At 41.3% G+C, this 21,695-nt stretch overlaps 1 protein-coding gene across 1 annotated transcript; it reads right to left on the bottom strand.

Annotated features, from left to right (window-relative positions):
• Positions 1-1,010: 1,010 nt before the first annotated feature.
• Positions 1,011-19,585, bottom strand: kdm3b (lysine (K)-specific demethylase 3B). Its single transcript, XM_070913145.1, has 25 exons — positions 19,127-19,585; positions 13,985-14,155; positions 13,064-13,177; positions 12,648-12,753; positions 12,031-12,155; positions 11,351-11,410; positions 10,528-11,229; positions 9,246-10,419; positions 8,947-9,163; positions 8,630-8,844; positions 8,378-8,530; positions 8,096-8,203; positions 7,842-7,969; positions 7,457-7,757; positions 7,093-7,346; positions 6,550-6,822; positions 6,232-6,403; positions 5,996-6,086; positions 5,295-5,425; positions 5,086-5,205; positions 4,642-4,665; positions 2,864-3,003; positions 2,325-2,501; positions 2,070-2,204; positions 1,011-1,289 (listed from the first exon to the last, which is right to left on the bottom strand). The coding sequence occupies exons 1-25, from the start codon at positions 19,331-19,333 to the stop codon at positions 1,209-1,211; spliced, it is 5,379 nt and encodes a 1,792-aa protein (XP_070769246.1). The 5' UTR covers positions 19,334-19,585; the 3' UTR covers positions 1,011-1,208.
• Between the last annotated feature and the right edge of the window lie 2,110 nt (positions 19,586-21,695).

Consider the following 21,695-nt stretch of genomic DNA (forward strand, 5'->3'; position numbering starts at 1 on the left):
AATGAAAGCGACTGTCAGAATTAATGATTTCTTAGCTTAAGGCAACATTTTAGTACCTCCACAACTTCATTTAAGATGAAAACAAACTAGCATTCAACACCAAATTAATTAAATTTCAATAACATAGAATAATAATAATAATAATAATAATAATAATAGACATTCAGACTAGAGATGAAACAATTACTTGATTAATCGATTAGTCAATCAACAGAAAATCATCAACTACAGACACCCTGGTGTACATGTATAGAGGTTTTGTGGGTAAAAATGACCATTAAACAATCAGTAGTTTTTGTAAACTTTATTGTGAAAAATCAAACAGACTGCTAAGATCAATATATATATTGATACAATGTTAATGGCCAGTAGTTCTGTTCAGCTGCAATTGTGATTCTTGAACGATGTTGTTGGAAGTCTGCAGTTCATTCAGCCCATGGGACAAAGATAGGTGACCAAAAAAAAAACCCTGCCCTCTCTGAAGTCCTCCTGATCATTACCTTGTGGTCTATAAAAAGAAAAGACTTCTTACTCTAAAAGTGAAATAAGAAAACAAAAAATACAAAACTTTGGTCTGCTTCCCCTCACTGGCTGCTTCGCAAATTCATTTTAGCCAGAAGCAATCAGCTGTTTAAAAACTCCAACAACAAAAAAAAAAATCTACAAAAACAGGTTAACCTCGCTCCTATTGAAGAAAAATAATATCACCGTCATCAAAATAGGAAAGTTAGCCCAGTACTCACATTTTGTCAGTCACTTATAATGGTAGCTGAACCTCTGCTCCAAAGGCACGTCAGCTTTTACCTCCCTTACTCTCACATCTTACATATACAATGAAAACAACAGAACAAACACACTGACCTTAAATACAGAGTTAATCAAAAAAAAATTTTAATTTGAAAACAACTAGACAAGTTTGAGCATACTGTGTAACAGCGATAAAGGACTTCCTTCATCAAGCGCTGACTAGCCCCTCCCCGTCTAACCCCTCCCCCAAATCAAATGTCTTCTTTCCCCAAAACCAGACCATCACTGCCCCCCAAAAAACCTACAGTCTATCTTTGTACTCTGCACTCTGCAGCTCGTACTTGTGTATGTAGGTATGTAATGCATACTGTGTGTGTGTGTGTGTGTGTGTGTGTGTGTGTGTACGTAGTGGAGTGGTCGTCAGAGGCTGGTTGTTTTGGGACAGCGTTAAGTGAGAGGAACTAAGGGCGTGCTAGTTTAGGTTCGTGAGCCTTCAGTGTCCCAACAGCGTCCTTCACTGCGTGATAGATGATGTTCTTCACCTGAGCAAGAGAAACGACAGGAAAAGTCTGTTAAACAATGACAGACATGGAAACAATCTCCTGCCCCAGAACAATACATAATAATGCCTCACAATACTTTACTTTGAGGAAAGAGGCAAAACCTCTTAAATGTTATATGTTGTTTGAACAGAAGCAGCTGTACAAGAGCTTTGTCTATTAAAAAAAGAGACGAAATTTGGCAAAATAACTGCCATAATCTTTACATTTTTCAACAGAATTAATCCTGCAGAGTAATTTTAAGATATTAATCATAGTGCAATGTCACAAAGAGATTTTTTCCCCTATGATTCTTGCCCTTGCAGCACTCTTCTACCAGCGTGCACACGTTTCAGACACACACTTGTTTGCAGCATCATGACAGGAAAAACAGCCTCTGCTTACTACTTTTCCTAATGACGCCTTCAAGTGCCGTCTGGAAGATTCCTCTCAACACAAAAAATCGAATATTTAAAGAATATAAAATTTTAAAATAAAAACAATCCAGTTATAAACTGTTTTAAATGCACTGCCATTTCATTTTGCGATGAATTCAGTCGTCAATTCATACTTTTTAATTTAATAACTCGAAGCAAGTAATGAACCTAGTCTGAATTAATCTCTGAATTAATCTCCCATCAAACCAGCATATTATAAAAGTGTAAACACAGAGTTACATAAACTGTGTTATAGTGCTTAGAAATAACACTAAACAGAGATCATTCTCTGGTTGAATGCATTCAAATGTGACACTAAAAGTCCATGAGAGAAAAGCACACCCACCTGGAGCTTGTCTTCATGGTTTGTATGAGTAGTGGACAGGTGTCTGAACTCCTGGGTCAGTCTGAAACAGTGCCTCACATGCTCAGGAGACACAAAGTCCTCTGCCACCTTGATACAGCTGTACAGGTTGTGCACCTGAGAGGGGAAGAGCAGAGAATGAACAACTCTGTTAATGACACAAGATGTGCCATCCATTAATGATATTTAAATAAATAATATCTACAACACATTTTCTTAATATAAAACATGTCTGACCTGGTGTGGAGCTCCAGCAGGGATGAATACGGCATCTCCTAAGAACTGTACAATGGCCCAACCCTGGACGCCATATTCTTCATAGAGCCTGCGGCGGAGCGTCTGGTCCAGGTACCAGCTCTGGTCGTGAATGGGGTCGTGGTCTGGAGGATTCTCTTGACCTTGCTCCTCGCCCACCTGACACAGATATGGATAAACCATGGTATGATGCAGTTGATTAACCAGAACCACACAATTATCTGATCTTAGTATAGTAAACAAGGATGTAGTGGAGGGTAAACCTATGTGGATTCAGATTAACATAAATTCATAGAATGTAAGTGGTCTTACAATACCGCAGGTTAGCCTACATAAAGAGTTTTCTGAAGGGATTTTTGACTATTTGCTGACATCAGGCATTAGCTACTGCACCTTTCATTCAATTCAACACTGTCTTTGAAGAGGAACCTGGCGTCTGAGCCTAAAATGTGTTACAGTCAATGGTATTGTAGCTCAAGAGATCAGATGCTATTTTAGACAGAAATCTACTGGCTGCCGACCTTGCGCAGCAGTTCTCTGATCTTCTCTGCATCCTTGGCAGCGTAGATGTGCCAGAGAGCTCCAGGTTTCTCCTTTCCCTCATACACCCTCCTCTTCGTCATTTCATCCACATCGCCCTCCTCAATGGTGGTCATGACCTCTGGAGGACCAAACATAAACAACAACGCACACACATGCAGGGCACCAAAGGGTCATCAGTAGTTTCTCTATGATGAAAATATTTTACAGTAGAGTTTCCTCTTTAATTGGCCTTGTGAATTAGGTTTTACTTGAACATTAGTGTCTTTTCGTTATTCAAGTTTGATGACTAAACTTATCATGCCTCAGTCTGGGAACAGTGACTGGGACTGTCAAGACACACCTGCATTTCTCATCTTTTCTAGCATAATTCTTTAACAACTGAATTAATGTAAATTCATCATACTGTTTGACAAAAATGGCGCAGAGCTGTAGTTCTCAACTGGCAACTCATGACCCAGTAGTGGGTCGCAGGTCCATTATAAGTGAACCTCATAACAGTTTTATTCTGAAGTGCACTGATTTTCCAGAGCTTCTCCTAAAACACAGTTTGCAGCTGCATCATGTGGCTGTCATGACACAAACATCCCAAGCAGCAGTTGTATGTTCATGTGTTTCCCCAAAGAACTGTGATAAAAAAGAACAAAAAAAAAAGAAAACGTGTCTGAACAGAAACTCCTTTGGCAAAACATGAAAATACCATAAGAGGACTATAGTTTCTAGTGCATGAAAGCATGGCAGATTACAATTTGATCCATGAAAATGGTTATTAAATTTTCAATGATGTTTGGGTTGTGACCAATGACTAATCTGGATCCTGTGGCTGAACCAGTTGAGAACCACTGGGGTAAAGAAGGAGGACAAGTTACAGACTACACAATCACATTTACTGACACAATGTTCACATCCACAGCCAAAGGTTGATCGCAAAGAGCAGCTAACACTACAGCCTGAAAATATACTGACCTCTCATTTTAGTACTTAATTATTCAGAAACATAAGTAAAAACACATTTGTGACTAGTGTGTTTGCTTTGTCTTTCCCCAGATCAGAGCTGTTTAATCCCAGTGTGCATCTTTGCTACCTAACCACGTGTATTCATTTAGCCAGGTGGCCAGTGAGTTAACTTATATTAACTACGAGTTTGTGTACTGGCACGGTTCAGTCGTCTGGATGAATCAGTAAATGTGTGTTTATTTTGATGTGTGTGTAAAATCCTCTGGTCCTAAAAAGAAGAAGAGGGACCGGTGTATGAGGACAGCATGCCTATGGTCATACTGTTGGGTGTGTGTCACTGTGATGAGTGGCAGGAAGCCTGCTAGGGAATAGCCAATTCTAGATGCCCTTCATTTAAACTTTTCTCCCACAGTGTAAGAACCAGAGCACAGCTCACCCAAAGCCAACAGGAACTCAAGATACTCCCAGTGCACTAATAATAGGAAATCTTGTGTTAACTCCATGTCAATTTATGGAATAGACATCGCTGCATTGACTGAGCCCCAAACAGTACACACAAAGAAAGTCCGGATCTCCAAAGGGCAACATCATGCCATTCGTTATTCATTTAAGGTGTTAATAAAGGTTGTATTTACATAGAAATGTACAAAGCACGCCACAGTAGAAAGTAACAGATGGGTCGCAGTGCTCTGGCCCCTACTTCACAGATAATAACAGAAGGATGGGGGGGAGGAGTGAAGAAGGGGAGTTAGTCAAGAAGAAGGGCATGCTACTCAAGTGATACAATTGAAAGTCTACAGACCTTTGCGTCCAGAGATATCTGCCTCTGTGAATGAGAAATTTTGCCACAATGTAAATGAGTGACACCCACTGAAGGGTCTTCTCAGGGTCCTATCCAAGCCAATCAAGCCTGGAGCAACTACAACAGTAAAAGCATGATGTTCGGGAAACAGCTGCAAAAATATTCTTAAAGATTGTTCAGGAGGGATCCATTAGATGAAGTGTTTGAAATGAGGTCTTTCTTCTCTAATAGTTTGCATGTAATATTGTAAATAAAAATATTTTCATGTAATAAAATTATGGTTTTGTGTTTTGGGGAGTAAGTACTGCTTTTGATAACATTCAACAGCAAACAATTAATGGTGTAACTTTCAAGTAATACATGTTTATTAAATGTGTGTGTAAGTGAGAGAGAGAACAAGGGAGACCAAAGAGAGAGATACATGGTGTGTTTAAGTCCACTGACCTTGCTCTTGGTCTCCTTCTGCTTGAGGGATGCCAACATAGACCATGACGTTGACAGCATCAGAGACGTCCAGGTGGAGGTTAGTGGTTCCCACCTTCCTGTCTTCAGATGAGATTAAGCCTGGAGGAAAGAAAGTAAGTGAGGGAGTGAGAGAGCGAGAGAGAAGATGAAGACAAATAGATAATGGAGGCTCAGCCAATCCTTCTCACCATAGGCATTGTACATCTTCGGTCCGAGGTCAGGACGCACAAAAAAGTTGGGCAGGCGGGCGGCAAGGTTCAGACGACCATCTCTTTTTGTGTACTCTGGTAAGGGGAGGTTTTCCATCAGATCGTCAAACCTGGGAAAAGTACAAGACAACATCAAAGAACAACGCAAGTGAGATTTGCAAATGTGTTTTTTGTGCCAAATTATTCACAAAGAAAATCAGATACATGACAAATAACTGGTTCACAAAAATGGTTTTGCATTTATGGCATGTGTGTAATTTCTCAAACATTCCTCAAAGTAACAAAATATGATGGTTATTCCACATTTTAACAAGTTTAAGTGTACACATGAAAAGATCAGAGCAGCAGGATGCAAAGACAATGCTAACATCAACAATCTAATAAAGAGTGAAGAGAAATGTCTCAAATACCATTTATAAATACAACAGATTCTATACATGCCAGGTGATTTGTAAATGGTGTGATTAAAAAAATATTAATCTAATTTTGGCATATGAGATATTTATGAATCTTATTTGAGGATGTACCTCATTTATTAAACCTCAAATAATATCCATTATTATATATAATTAATTTAATACATATTTGTAAATAACCCCCTCTGGGGATGAAGCAGGTAGCTTGGTTGGTGAGCAAATGCATGAGGTACACGAGAAGCAACATATTTGTGAGTTCCTTACCGTGTGGGCATCATGTCCCTGAAGTCTTCACCTGGAGGCCAATCCTTTAACTTCAACACCATGGGCTGGCCGTCACTATCTTGCAGTCGCTCTGCATTCAAAGAAAAAAAAAAACACATTAGCTACTATTTCTGACATCAGAGAGAAACATAAGCTAAAATTACACAGTGGCATGCACATCAACCAATCCACACAACAAATAAGAGTAATTTAGGAAAAATTGTTTGGGCACTCACTGGAGATGACCTGGAAGCCGTCCCAGAAGTCTCGCACCTTCACATCAGAGATGATAGCACAGTTTCTACAGTTGACCAGGTCCACATCCTGGTCTCCAAACTCCTTACTGAAGGCATCGGGCCGCCACAAATGACCTTTCAGGCGTTTATGTATCCCTGACACCAATACAGGCTGGACACAGAGGAGAAGAGATTAGAAGGATGACAGAGCAAAACAAGTCAGTGCAGTAAAGCTTCAACCCATGTTTCACCAGCAGCAGTCTTTCTTGTTCTGCTCCATCATGTTTCCACAAAAATTACACAAAATGTGGTTCTTACTTGTCCCTGCTTCCAGCACTCTCTGAAGATCTTCCAGTTGTTGCTGTTGCTGGGATCCTGTAGGCAGAGGAGTCGTCCGTCACAGAGCCAGGAGTGTGAGGTATGTGGTTCCAAAACACTGAGGCCCATTACTCCGTCTTTGCGGCCCCCCAACACACCAAGCTCGCTGCTCTCAGAAGCCCCGGTCCGACGGCCTTCTGCCTTCTTGGTCTCCACAACCGAGGCGATGATGTGATCCAGGAAATTTGGGAGGCTGCTCTTCAACTTATCACTCTGACAGGCAAAAGAGACATTTTTGATTACTTAAAAATTTTAAGCAAAAACTGAACCGTTTGCCTTGACAAGTGAATGTTCTGGTTCATTACTACACCAGTAAAAGGCAGTAATACAATTTGTAATCAATTCAGTTATTCCTAATCTTAGTATTCCTACCATTTCAATTATTCTTGTTGAAAATGTTTTTAGTAGACTTGCTATATTTTGAGCTTAGGATACACTGATTGACTTACAAATTACAAGGAATAATAAAAGCTTTACACGTACGCCTGCTGAGGTAAAGACAGAGGGGAACGGTACCCCACTCTCTCCAGGGCCCTGGGGGAGTTTGCCCGGTCCAGAGTTGAGCAGGTCCCGGAGACTGGACCCCTCAGGTTTGGACTGGGCCATGCTGGAGCCCAGTAACAGGCTGTTAAATAGCTTAGGGCTGGAAGCAGAAGGCTTTGAGAGGGCACTGAGTGAATCCAGGCCAAAAGGCGGTCGGCTGTCTCGACTCATCATGGAGCGAAGTGAACCGGATTCTGGAAGAAGATGGCAAGAAGACGGTCATGTAACTTCAACTTTAATATTGATTTTGACTTTTTTATGTACTCAGATTACACTGACACAGCATTTCCTCGTTCCTACTTACCCTTGGTGTCATCCTTGGCTTTCTGTGTGGCCAAGTCTGCCAGCCAGTGCAGAGCAGAGCTGTTGCCCTCTCCTGATGAGCGCGACTCCTTGGCAGAGGACTGAGTGAGGTTACAGGGGGAGGATGTACCACTGGTGGAGTTACTGGTACTGCCCACAGTTTCTCCTCCCCCACTGTCTGATGGCGCTGCTGTTTGTGTAGTTTCTGTTTTGATCGCTGACATTTCTCCCTCTGATTTTGGAGTGGTGCCAATACCAGAAGCTGCAGCTGCGAGGACGCCACCACTGCTTGTTGAAGACTGCTGATACAAGCACAGGCAGACATTGGAGCCTTCAAGTTAAACACTTTGCAGAACTAAGAAAAAGATGATGTGGCACAACAGTACCTGTGAAATCCCATTGGGGGCACTAGGGCGCACTAGAGGCTTGGTGTGTCTACTGGTACAGGGACAATTGGCCTTAATACCCCACTTGCCTCTCGCTGAGTGCACCATGTCACCTATGTTGTACAGAGCTAAAGGAGAGAGGCAATGAAATCAATGATTACAACTCTGACTGCACCAATACAAGATCATATTTAATACTTGATGTTGAGGTGGGGATTGATAGATTTATGATTGAAACATAATGTACATGTTACCTGTCCCAGGTATAATCTGCGTAGGCATGAGGTTCTGTGGCTCATGAGGTTGGCCTTTGGCACACTTCAACCAAGCGAAAACCTCATCCTCCGGACCTTCATCTACATCTGAGGGAAAGGACATATTCACATATTCAACCTCAAAACAGCTCACTAAGTATTAACCTTGTCAACATGTGTCTATTGTATTGTATTTAAAAAAAATTTGTTGAACAGGGTATCACCGTAGTGAAATGGTTAACTTGGCTCTAAAGTTCCCTAAATGTCACCGTAATGACTCACCCTCCCTTGGCCTGTTCCTGCGGAGCCGATAGCAGTCCAGACACACTCCGAAGCCACACTTACGACAAACCCAGTGGATGTTGAACAGGGTGGTCTCACACACGTCACACATTTCTCTGACACCTCGCACAGCCCGTTTCCACGCCACTTTCTCTGAAGGACAGGCAAAAAAAACAGGATTATATACACAAAAGATACTTCTGACATAAACAAAACAAGACATGTGAAGTAAACATGGGTCTTTATACTCACGGTGAGGCTCCACCATCATCATGGCCTCCTTCTCAGACATGACCAACTGGCAGAACTGGTCTCCCACATTGGCCAGGATGTACTTGGATGTATCGAGGTCAAGGCCCTCTTGGACAGCTGGTGCAGGTAGCCATAGACCCATGGCCATGGAATCGCTCTGCTGAGGGCTCAGGAAGCCTTCCACACGCAGTACACCTTTACGCGTGAAAGCCAACCTGGTCACAGGCAAATAAAGGATAATTCAGTAACACGTCATTGCATGCGATGCTTCCTCTGTGACGCCCAAATACACAAAACAAGCACATACAAACAAGTACCTTCTGAAGTGGAAGAAACGACAGGACACATTTGGGTCGTCATCATCGTCGCTGTCTTCGTCTGTAGTTCGATATTTACGGTAACGCTCTAGGCGGCACTCGCGGCACTTGTGCAAGTGAGGGGCCACATTGATGCAGGAGCCATCCTGGAGGAAGGACTCACCAGACTGCTTCAGACGACGCACTTTGCTCTGGTCTTTTAATACAGACTGGCCCACTGGAGGAGACAACTTTGTGTTAATTCTATTGCTTAGTCACCACAAATGATTCTGGGGTTCTGAAGAGTGGACAAGACTTACCTTTGAAAGGCTTGTTACGTGGACGGCTCTTAGCGACCCCTTGGACTTTAATTTTCTGCAACATGGTCCCATCCTTGGCAGGGTGTGGTGGTCCTCCTGGGACTTGACCTTTCTCTGGGTCCTCTTCATTCTCACTCAGGTCTGACAAGCCGCTGTTGCTGCTGGAGTCAGAGTCACGCTTGGACGACTGGCCTCTTTCCTCCAGGGTAAACTTCTGAGACTGGCTCTGGTCAAAGGATACAGGAACCTCCTCCATTACACCAGGGCCAGTGCTTCCAAACATGGGGCAGCCTGAGGTGGATGTAGGCATCTCCCCAACATCTTGCTCCTCCTTTGTCCCTTCACTCTGTGACCTCTGTGACGAGGCAGGTGCTGGAGAGGAGGAAGAGCTGGGTGAGGCAGCTGCTGAGAGTGCTGGGAAAGGCGAAGACAGAATCCCCTTAGGTGGCTCTGCCATAGTGAACAGGTTTGGCTTGCTGTCCGAGGCAGAACCAAGGGTCTGTGGCTCGGCCCCAGTGAGGCCAGCAAAAGAGGTGTGGGAGGTTTTGTCCCCATAAGCCAGAAATGGATTTGTGGGCTCTTTGGAGGCCTGCAGAAAAAGGTTCTGGTGGCTATCTGAAGTATTAAAACCAGATTGCAGCCCTAACCCCCCCACAGAAGTTCCATTATTACTGCTCTTCTTGCTTTGAGCCCCAGAGGCTGCAGCCAGACCACCAATACCAGAGCCTCTTCCTCCTGCAGAGCCACCCATGCCCTGAAAGGCAGATGACGATTTGTTGAGCACACCATTTCCCGTTGGATGGGTCTCAGGCACTTTGGGCTGCTCAGGTTTTTTCAGCCCTTCACTGGATGTTGCAGGCTTGAAAAGGCTTGGGGGCTCTTTACTCAGGCTCTCAGACACTGCGGTGAAGTAATTGGTATCCTTGGACTGGGTCTGGCCAGCAGTTAGACCTGGGCTGGAGCCAGAATTCTGGGTCATGCACTGGAAAAACAAGTTTTGGTTTTGCTGGGATTGAGTCTCATTCTTTGCTCCGCCAAAGCCGAAGCCGAAGGGCCTGGGAGTGTCCTGGGAGGTTGTGGTAGTGGTCGGAGCTCCATTGGTCTGAGAGGTAACATCTCCAAATACAGAAGCAGTGGCCTGGGGCAAACGAAAACCTGATGCGGTTTTAGAGCCCTGAAAAACAAAACAATGTGGTAAAGTAAAATGACGTTAATAATAACAGAAACAAAACTGACTTGCAAAGGCATCATATATTGGTATTAACTGTATTGATCGTCTTACCTCAGTCTGGCTTCCCCAGGTGGGGCCTTTAGGACTAAAACCCACAGAAGCAGAAAGTGCCACACTAGGGCCGCTCTCATGCGACCAAGAAATGGTGACAGGCCCAGGGGAAACAAGAGCAGCTGTCTTAGAATAAGCTGACTGGGAGGCCTCCTCTCGGTCTGGCTGGGGGGATGGGGAGGCCTTGGGCGCTGGAGCTCCAGGGACCAGGCTCGGCATCTGGCCTAGTGAGGGGAAAGATGTGGTGGAGAAGGGAGAGGGGGCTGGTTTGAGGGGAGGGGGGGTCGGGGTGTGAGTCACGGCGGTGGTGGAGTCCGCTGCCCCTTGTGTGGAGAGTGAGCGACCATTTTCTTTGACGTGGGTAGGATAACGAGGAGGGGTTGAGCTTGATTGGTCCATCTGGAGTGAGGAATTGGTGTTGGGGGACGACACCCTGCCCTGAGGAAAGGTTCCTTCCGAAGAGCTTCCGTTTTTGGTTGTGCTACTGACTCTTTCGCCCGAGTCTCCACCCCAGATCCCCATGCCTTCCGTTGGAGTTTCATTGGAATCGCCACAGTTTTGCCCTTCAGCTGCCGAATCTCCCGCTCCTTTAAAACGTTTCAAGTTCAAGTCATCCTCACCTTCAGAGGCAGTCCTGCGTCTGCGTCCACTGTCACCCTTCATTGTTTCACTGTCCTTCCTTCTCCGCCCATTCTTACCAAGCTAAAAAGAGGAAAAATGTTAGGAAGTAATTCTATTAACACATTTAAAACCAAAATATAGAGCACAGTACAACCAATTATTTATTATTAGTATGGTTAGATATATAATTTGAAAATCTTACCTCCTCTTCTGCCAGCATGACATGTATCACACGAGGATCTACCATCTGATTTTCTTCTCCCTACAGCAAAAGGAGGTGGTATTTAAGTGGCAACCTTTCACACCATCAGCAGAATATATTTAGGCAACATATAAATGTTCCAGTTAGTTTTGCTTGATTTTCAAGGTAAGCCTGATTCTTTCTTGAAATATTAAATTCATTGACTATGATGATACTGGGTTCTAATTAATCATGTTTTAGGTGCTATAATGAGAACTCTAATCATCATGAATACTAATAATTGTAACACAGTGAGAAAATAATAAATTATCTTTTTAAAATAAGAAAAATGAATAAATAAAGATGCGTCTTTAACACAGTTAAGCCCAACAATAATTTACATTAATGTATCAGGAGAGATATACTGTGTGTACTTACACATACCAGTCTGTGTGAGTATCTGTATCTAAACATGTAATCACTTGAATACGCTTCCACCCATCTACATGTACCTGCGTACATTAATGTCATTCATTGCCGCCATGATTTCCCTTTATATGGCACAGCTATTCAGCCCATCTTGTTTCGAAACCTTCAATATTTCCTCAGATTTTATAAGTGATTTTTGTTTTGGTATTTTGACCCTAAATATCTAATATAATTTTCATCCCAATTGCACTTGCAACGTAAGCGTTATTTACCTTATCTAAGGTAATTTCCATAATGTGTGAGATAGGGTCGTGCTGTGATACCAGTCCTGAGGCCCAGCACTCCTCAAATTCTGGCTGGTACACGCGAACTCTGCGTCCTTGAATAGTGTATGAACCTGAGGGCGGGAACAGGGAGAAAAGTAGGAGTTACATTCTGGCTGATTTAAATGAAACACCTCACACAACGAGTCAGCAAGAACACAGGCTGGAAAAGGCATGAAAGTCTCGCAATCTAGTAAGTTGCTACTGGAGCAATAGATCACCATTATACTACTAACTGATTATCAGTCCAGCTAATAAAAAAATAGCTCCCTCTGTATATATTGTGTCTACGCTATGTTTCATCAACAGCATTCATGAGAAACCCGATGACTTACAGTCACTGTTGTTAGTCCATCAGTATCATGCTTTTACTGCTGAACTGCTTATCTTTTAACTACATTTAATGACAAATGCCAGGTGTAAGCATTTCAAATGAAAAGTAGTTCTTGAGCAGGTGCCCAAAAGAAAAACATTATGTGGGAAACACTGTTAAGACAAACACCCCAAAGAACAGACGGAGGAAGAAAAGGAAAACAACATCAAAACTGGCGAAGGTTGAGTCTTACCCTTCCTGAAGATCTCCTGCAGTTCAAAGTCAGTATGCCAGCTGGAGATGGCAGCCTGCAGGGAGGGCTGCTCCAACAGCAAAGGATGTCTTATGTCTTTCTCAACCTGCACAAGGACACAAACCACTGTCCTAAAATAGTGATAGTAGTACAGCAATAATGTGGAACAAAAACACATGTGAAACTTTCTGCTGTTATCATTTCATTGGATTATCATTTAAAAATGTCAAACGTAATAACAAATCACATCTGAGAGGCTGAACCAGAAATAGTTTTGGTAATTTTCGATAAATATCCTAAATAATTAGTCCATTATCAAAATGAGTTTTCTGTCAGTGAACTAACTGCTTTATAAACAAATTATTTTAGCACTTAACACTACTTACGGATTAACAAATACTGTAAAACAAACTTACCTCAAACCTCTGGACAGTTTTGTTATCAGGCAGGAACTCAAAATTCTTGTTTCCAAAATACTCCACAGGAACCAACGATCCTAAACCCACTCTGTCCACCAGGGAGCGGAAGACCTGCGGAAAAAGAGAACATGCAACTTTAATCTTTTGAAAAAGAAATTGATAATTGCATTCAATTCAACAGCAAAGGGGCAACAAGAAAAAAAAATACAATTTTACATCTCAAAAGAATGCAGATAACTGGATTTTCTAAACATAATTGAAGCCATTTAGGCTGGGTTTACACTGAAGGTCTTGATGCCTCATTCTTTAAGTGTCACATCCAATTCCAGCGTTTCTCCTCATAAACAACAGCACGAACACATTAACTGACTTCAGACATCAAATAACATCTCAGTGACCTAGAAATTAGATTGAATTCGATGATTAAAGTCACATCAGCAGTTATCCAATTTATTTTCAATTTATTTCCACATAAAATCTAAACCAAACCACATCTTAAAATAACAGATTACATGTATTGTTCTGTGTGACTGCATGTTCACATTACATATCTAAACTGTGCTACAGGTGCAAAAACATAAAATTATTTTGCATTTGCATCGCAGGGGGTGTAAAGTTGCCCTCTACTTGCCCCAGCAGCAAAAGCTTCAATAAAATCAACTTAATGGAAAGTGTTTGGATTTTGTTACTTTAAATTAGTTAGTAGTGCTCAAGGTCCAAACTTGAGAAGGAATACTCAAAGTAAAAGCTCAAGTTATTGAGTACAACCATGACTGCCATACGTTTCAGCCTATTTGGCAGCTGTGGTTTTGCCTTATGCTGATGCCTATTCCCCATTTCAACAGGTAGCCCAGATCGTTTCAAGGCTCGACTCGTATGCATGATGCAGACGGTCCTGCTGTCCAACTGAGCACTCACCAACGCGGGCCAGGCTGTGGCAGAGGCTGGGGCTGGGGATCCAGTAGTCCCAGTACCATCGCTCCGATTGGCCCAAACAATGGAGTCTTCCACCAACAGGGCTTTCACCCCTCCGTCATACACCTGCACCCAAGAACACCGCTGCGAAGCATTCTCAAACTCCACAAATACCTGTAGTCGGAAAAACAGAGAGAACCAGAGCATAAACACGAGGACTGTTAAGTCATACAAGACAGGTACACTTGCTGCACTGGCCGCTACCTCAGGAGCTACATAAAATCTGAAGTACTGTAGCAATTCTAGTTATTTAAATATGCAGTGACAGCATCAAACATCAATGTCCATTGTTGCTGACATAAGGCAAATAAAATTATATTTATACTTATTAATAGCAATTATATACAGCTGTAGTCAAAGTATTTTTTAATATTAAATACATCCATATCCAGATTTTTGAAAGTGATCATAGCCTGTTCATGGGACTGAAAAATGTGCAGCTACTGTCTAAACACTGACCCACTTTGTGCCTGTATTATAGTTGGTTCCAAAAGTGTTATTCAATTTAAGAATTAAGAAGACAATATGCACACACTAGGGAACTTGCAATTAGCCATGAATGGATTGGAATTAGTAAGTGCTAGTTACAAATGTCTCGGCTGGTGATGTCTTTTTGTATCAACCTTTATTCATCCAGAGTTGGTTCAGTGAGCATTATTTCCCTTTCTTATCTACTTCCAGCTTCACACTGACAGATACACACTATCAGACCTGTGGGATGCCAAGAACTACCACAGTCTTATCTGTTGGCCACTGAGAAGCCCCGCAAGAGAATTAGGGGGGTTAGGGCACGTTCAGACCGGCGGTAGTTCTGTGTTAAACAATGCAGCTTTCTCATTCATTTCAATAGAGCCAGTTCATCGGCGCAGCATGGGGTTCTAACACGGGGGGGGGCAGTTGAACCCAGCTCACCTTTTGCTGCAACGCAACAGGACATCATACGGCAAGACATTGCGTTGGCCAATCGCATACATGCAAGTGCACATTCTTGGTGGATTACTTTGTAACGTACACATATTCTTCACTGTTTACCTTGGTGCAACTAAAGATAAAATTGCACTGAAAGCAAAAACACATTGATAAGTTAAATCCTGTCTGTGAGTATTACAAACCATGTTTTGGCGTCTGAAAAGCCTTTAAATACATTAATCTGTTACTCAAACTGCGCAGCCCCCTGCACGGTTTTAATGCAGGGCTGTTTTCTGTCTAAATATTTCAACAAACGTTCATGAGAGAGGGACACTGTAGTAACTCAAACTACAATAAATCTAAAGATAATATATAAAATAGATCCTAAAAGAATATGACGCAAGATATTCTATTTATGCATACTCTTTATTTTGGTCAAAATAAAAGTGGTATGCACTGATTCACAATGGATGAGCCAACTGAACAAAGACAGTCCTTGGCCAAAGTTTCAAAATCAAAATGAACAACTACACAAAGTTACCAAGTAAACTTGACAACAGCTGGACTCCCTCTTCTCATGCACTGTGTGAGAGATTTGTGCCATTGACTTTTATCACACACACTTAAGAGAACTCTTATTCGTCACGGTTGTAAAGTTGATAGCGGGGGTTTATTATTTTGTGGATTTGAGGGAAGTAAAACATCACAGACACAGCTAAGCTTTTGGCCGCAGCTGCTTTATTTAACAAAGCAAGCTGTGAGAAAAAGACTGGACTGTTATCAGTCAGCCTGACACCCCCAGTTGCTGCTTCTAGTCAAATCAGATTTGTTTCAACTCAGGGAATGTTATTGATTAATAGCATCTATGCAACTGACTAACCAAGTACCCTCCTGCTTAGATTTAAAAGGAAAAAGATTGAGTGGGTAAATTCAAACTGAAACTTAAGTTTAGTTGTGGTTACTTGCTGAAGCAGACAGGTGGCGTTGCGATAATATCAAGCCAACTGCTTAACCTTCAGATACTGATGTGTTCCTTCCTCCCATTGTACAATAGGATTCTCTCAACTTTGGAGTCTACACTTTTTAAGAGGCTGGTTCACTCAAATTACAAAACAACATAATTTATCACTTACCTCTAGAGGAATCTAACCATGCAGATAGTTAAGATTTTATCTGCTGAGGTTTTGAGATATCTATCTCTGAGTTTTTTGCCTCGTCCCTAAGACAATGGCAATAAATAGATTTTTGTTTGTGGTGGTCACAGAACTGAGAATTTACATTACCAAAATCATCAATTTCCACAAACTCTATATAATCCACAGGCTTCTATGTGAATAGTTTTTCTAGGGACCTTAAGCAGAATACTGTTTTTAATGTCTTTTTTCAAAGCTCTGCACACCTCAGTTCAATGTATTGGGGTCGCAGTAGAGATCTCGAAGACATTACCTCAAAACCTGAGTAAATAAAACCCAAAATATCTGCTTGGCGCAATAACACCATAGGTAAATGAAGAGAAGTGTTATTCTTTTTCATTTGGGTTAATCGACTCTTCAAGCAATGACTGATCAAGGGACCAGTATTACAGTTTTGATGTCCACTAGCTTCAAACAGCAAGTCAGTTAAAATACCCTGGTCCAAACAAATCACACAGCAAGTCACTGCATACCTCTGGCAGAGCACTACTTTCCATGGGTTACTGGAAACAGTTGTTAAAGAGTTAGTGAAATGAGATTTAAATTTTCTTTCACACTCACACCATTCACATTTCCCTAGGAAACACGGAAACACATGGTGAATATTAAACAATGAATGGCCATTTAAATTTGGAGATTCTAGACAACTAGAGACCAACAACGGTATAGGTGTTGGAAAGTGTGGCAGTCAAGTGGTACAAAAGCATTATGCATTAACTGGGTGACACTGGCTGCTACAGAGTGCTACAGACAGATCAGTAACTAACAGATCAGTATAGAAATTACCAAGGTGACACAAGAAGGACTTGAAGTTACACAACCTTAAAGCTAGGGTTGGGTTATATTGACAAAATCAAATATCCTGATATTCTTACTCCATACTTCCATATTAATGAAGGCTGTAGCAATATTTATATCATTCCACGGTACAAATTGTGATGATACACATTGTGAACTTAAATAATCTACCGTAACTAAATCTTAGAAATTAAGGGTATTTGAGATTTTACCTGGAGCTTAATTTTTTTTTTTGTTTGCAGAGTCTGTGTTTTATTTTGATCCTAGGTGACGCTTCATTTTTTCACCAAGCTGTGTTCACATGTCGCCCGCAGTGAATCTTTGTCTTGCTTGAGAGCATTTTTCCACTCAGTGTGTTTTAGACAGCTGACTGATTTTAAACTTACCAGGAAATCCAGTTTCACTTATTTCAATAAAGACCTTTTCATTCCAGCCCTTGTTTCTGTACACTGATGAGGAGGAATAAAACTTGAGATAACTGCAAATCAACTCTTTTAATGAAACATTTTCAGCACATTGGACCTGTCTTTGCCTCAATTTGTGCCATCTTGTTCACAAATTGTTCACCTCAGTTCACGTCTGGAGCAGGACTTTGAGCAAGTAGCAAACATACATACACACTCAGCTGTAAAAGATCACGTCTTGTTTTTGTTTGCATGTAATAAATGCCAGAAATTGATATTGTGAATTGTCAAAGGTATAAACTGAAGAAAATGCAGAAACTTTCTTTAAAAAAAACATTTTCAGAGTCAGAGTCAATTTTCTTCTCTAGTCTGACCAAATTCAGACATTTGTTTTTCCTATTTTATGACATACTGACATAACGCATACAGCAAGGTAATGAAATTAATTTCAAACTCATTTAACAGGTGCACATGTCGTTTTGTTTGTTACAGTGACAATAGGTTTTGTGAGTAGGAGACTAACATGGGATACAACCTGTTTAAGACTCCATCCCCTTCATCCCTGTGAATCAAAGACCTAAATATGATTGTATTATTGTATGGACTATATTGTCAAGGTACAAAATAATGGCAAGGCAGAAACATAATTTGTCTCCCAGGAAAAAAGGCATTTATGCCCAAGCCACAATTAATATTTACATCATTGATGGATCTCATTTCTCCAGTAAATATCCATTTTGATGAATGCACAGTCCAGAAGAGAGAACCAGTCTTGTTCTTCAAAAGATAAAGTTTCATAGTTTTGTTTGAATCTATTCATTTCTAACAAATAAAAAAGGCACTTCTGCAACAACTCAAAGACCACCACTGATTATTTTTGTTTAATAATCACATAACATCCAAAGTGGACAATTTTCAGTTATTTAATCCTCACTTTACTTACTTTTCAGCTAGAGGGACATTTAATTAAATTAACACAGGAACTGATCACTTAGCTGAACATGTAATCCTTTAAAATCTTTTTAAATTACTGTACAAATCAAGTTCATGTTAATCTAAATCAATATTGGTAACTGACAAATGCTTACTATTCTAAGAGCCTTACTTTTAGTTATAAAGCATATACTTTTATATAGGTCACTTCCCACCATCCCAAATTTTTACAAATCTCACTCAAACGTCTCTGCAATTTAACAGTCCTGCTCAATGTAGACTAAACTCAGCTTGAGTATATTCATTTTATTGATTCAAGAGTTTATTAGATTTCAAACTTGTACGTTAGTCTGAACATTTAGCAATCTGGACCCCACAGTAAAGTCGCATGAATTCCTGGTTCACCCTCATATGAACTTGTAAGGCCTTTAACTAGACTTACGCTAGCTGCCGATGGGAACTGACAAGCTCATGCTGTTTTTGTTGCAATACCCTGATTGTTTAGTTAGCTCTGGCGCATCTGTGCTTTGCAATTGATTGCTACGAGCAAACGATTAATATTGGTGGAGCTAAATGTCATCCGTTAAAAAGCTAAAAAAGCGAACAAAGCAAAGGCCAGAAAACCCCCGGCCTCGAGTTTAGCTTCATCTCACTGGCTGCGACTTGTAGCTTGCTAATATATAAATGAGCTAACGTTAACTGCCAACAAATGTAGCTACCAACACTGACGGTTAAAAATTAGTTCAATTAGGTACAAGTAGCTAGCTAGTAGGCAAGCACACATTTTATATATGAATTGGTGGGTATTTAGCTACGCAGTACGGCATCACTTGTATGTAAACACTGACCGTCAGCCCTGCAGCAGTGGTTGTTGTTGTCGCCTCTCCTCCGCTAACCTCCGGGGCGGCGAGGCCGATGACGCTCACTGCCCGCACCGTCCCCCGGAGCCAGTCCCGGGCCCAGGCAGCCTTCTCCGGCTCGGATCCATTGGCGGACCTGCCTTCGTCGAGGAGCAAAAGCAGACGCTTCCCTATCAATTCGAGAGAGTCCCCCATGGTTTGCTCGCAAGCTAACTGCCTTCAGTGAGCCACCATGAACAGTGTAACTTCTCCGCTCGGGATGGGAACTCAAGAATGCAAGAAGACAAGCAGGAAATAGCTGCACCGACTTTTTATTTAACGTTAGTGCACAAGAAAGCCCGTTTCACCCGGGGGGCACGCAGCGGCGGACCGAGTCACACCAGGAATTCACACTGTCAAGATGTTATTGTCCTCGATGCTAACGCGACTATCCTGCTCTGTCCGCCATTGAGCCCTGCAACAATCAAACGCACTCCTCGTAGACAGGCAGCACTGCGGAGACACAGACCGAGTGTGTGGAAACAGCGACCTCTAGTGACAGGCCCGGGAACCATTATGATTATTATGATATGGTATTATGTATGGTGCAGTAGACAGTGGGCCCACCTTCAGCCTGCTCAGGTGCAGGTCTGTATAGTTGCAGCTGGATAGATAACGAGCAGATTCAGTGAACCAGCTCTCTCACTGACTTTTACAGAGGCTGATTGAGACTGGCTGTACAGTCGCCGTGATTATGGCTGTAGCCATGGCTGCTTTGGTTGTTAAGATTATGACACATTAGTTTATAATGGGTGTAACTAACACTGTACTGGTAACTCATCTGTCATATCTGATTGAGTTCAAATTCCATTTGGCTTAAAGAAGCTTTCTTGGCTAATGGCAGTAAAGACCAGTTACAGTACAGCAACCATAGCCATATCCAGATCATCATAGATTTAACCACAAATACAGCCATAGCACCATATCCACAGTCACAGCTTCAACCAGCACAGCCAGGCAGAGCAGCTTCAGCCGGTGGCTGTTCACTGTCGGAGCTCGGCTTTTTGAAAGAAGTAATGAGCAATAAATGCAGAATGTAAAGTGTCACACCATCTCCCCTCCCTATAGTATCTGCAGAGTGTTTCCATAAACTTGTACTGTATTATAGATGACTAGCTGATTCTGTTATCAGGGGGAATGCAAATTTAATGCGAGGTAATGCAAAACATAGTGTAAAAATAAACATGCGATTACACAAAACATTATGATTAAATTATGATTAAAAAGTGATCTCAGTTATGATCCGTTTTGAATTCTGGTGGTGACTTTCACATACTGACCTCCTGGACAGAGCAGATCTGTTCAAAGCGGGTCTTACTAAAGGGGGATTTAGGGTTCTCCAGGTTTCAGCATGTCACGGAGCACCTTTGGGGCTGGGTTACGTTTAGTACTGGAAATTTTAATTTATTTAAATTTCTATTTATTAGTACTACTATACTACTAACTACTATACTATTATTATTATTGTTAATAATAATAATAGTATAGTAGTTTTTTATTGTTGTTGTTCTTGGTTGTGACCACTAGGAGGTGCTACACTGCCACAAACTCTTCATTGCATGCAGTGGGGAGGCAATATTTCTAGGGATGTTCACTTATAATTACAATTCGTAAAAAAGTTGAATTTATTAACCATCCAAATATCACAAACAAAGTATCCCGGGGCCATGAAGTTATCAAAGTTTAGCATAGAGAGATTTTGTGGAATACATATAATTTTCATCTATAAATATGCAGAACTGTGACTTCTATTTTGGTGAATATAAGGCCTCCTAACATTTTCGTACTGTGATATTTATGGCTGTGTATTTTTGCATCTAGGCTGTGAGTTCTTTGGACACAAATAAAGAAGTGTCAATACTGTACTGGTGAAATTATGCTCTGGCATACACAAATAAGTTGACTTCATCATGTATTACTGGAACCGTGCAAATCAAGAATGTTCTTTGGTCTCACAGGAGTTTTGAAATATAGACACTGCTTTCACATTATAACACTTAAAGCCATACAGTAACATAGACGTTTTCTATTTGAAAAACACACCTCCATATTTATTCATGAGTTATACAAGATAAGGTACATCATACAGTATATACAAAATCTCAACATTAAAATATCAAAAGAGATAATACAAATATTTTTTTCTTTCTATAAAAACTTGCATCTTATTATAAAATAGGCCAGCGTCTTTAGACTGGCTCCAAGCCTCAAGTCAGCTATTAGGTGTTTCTTGTGAAAGATGATATTTATAAATCTGGATGTGAGGTTATTTTGAAAGACCTGCATGTGCCAAGCATGTATAGGTTACCTATGTAAACTAATGCCTCCGCGCCTGTAAAAGTATGCAGTATGTGCAAGGACCTTTGTGTGCAGAAGTGTGTGTGCACATGTTTGCATACATAAGAGTGTGTTGAAAATGTGTTAACCTGGTGTGCAGCTATCAGTGTACAGATTAAATGTATATGTTGACAATGAACAAACCATAACAAGTCTCATACAGATCTTTGAGGGGACACAT

The sequence above is a fragment of the Enoplosus armatus genome, chromosome 10, assembly GCF_043641665.1.
Source record: "Enoplosus armatus isolate fEnoArm2 chromosome 10, fEnoArm2.hap1, whole genome shotgun sequence".
In the NCBI taxonomy this organism is placed as follows: Eukaryota; Metazoa; Chordata; class Actinopteri; order Centrarchiformes; family Enoplosidae; genus Enoplosus; species Enoplosus armatus.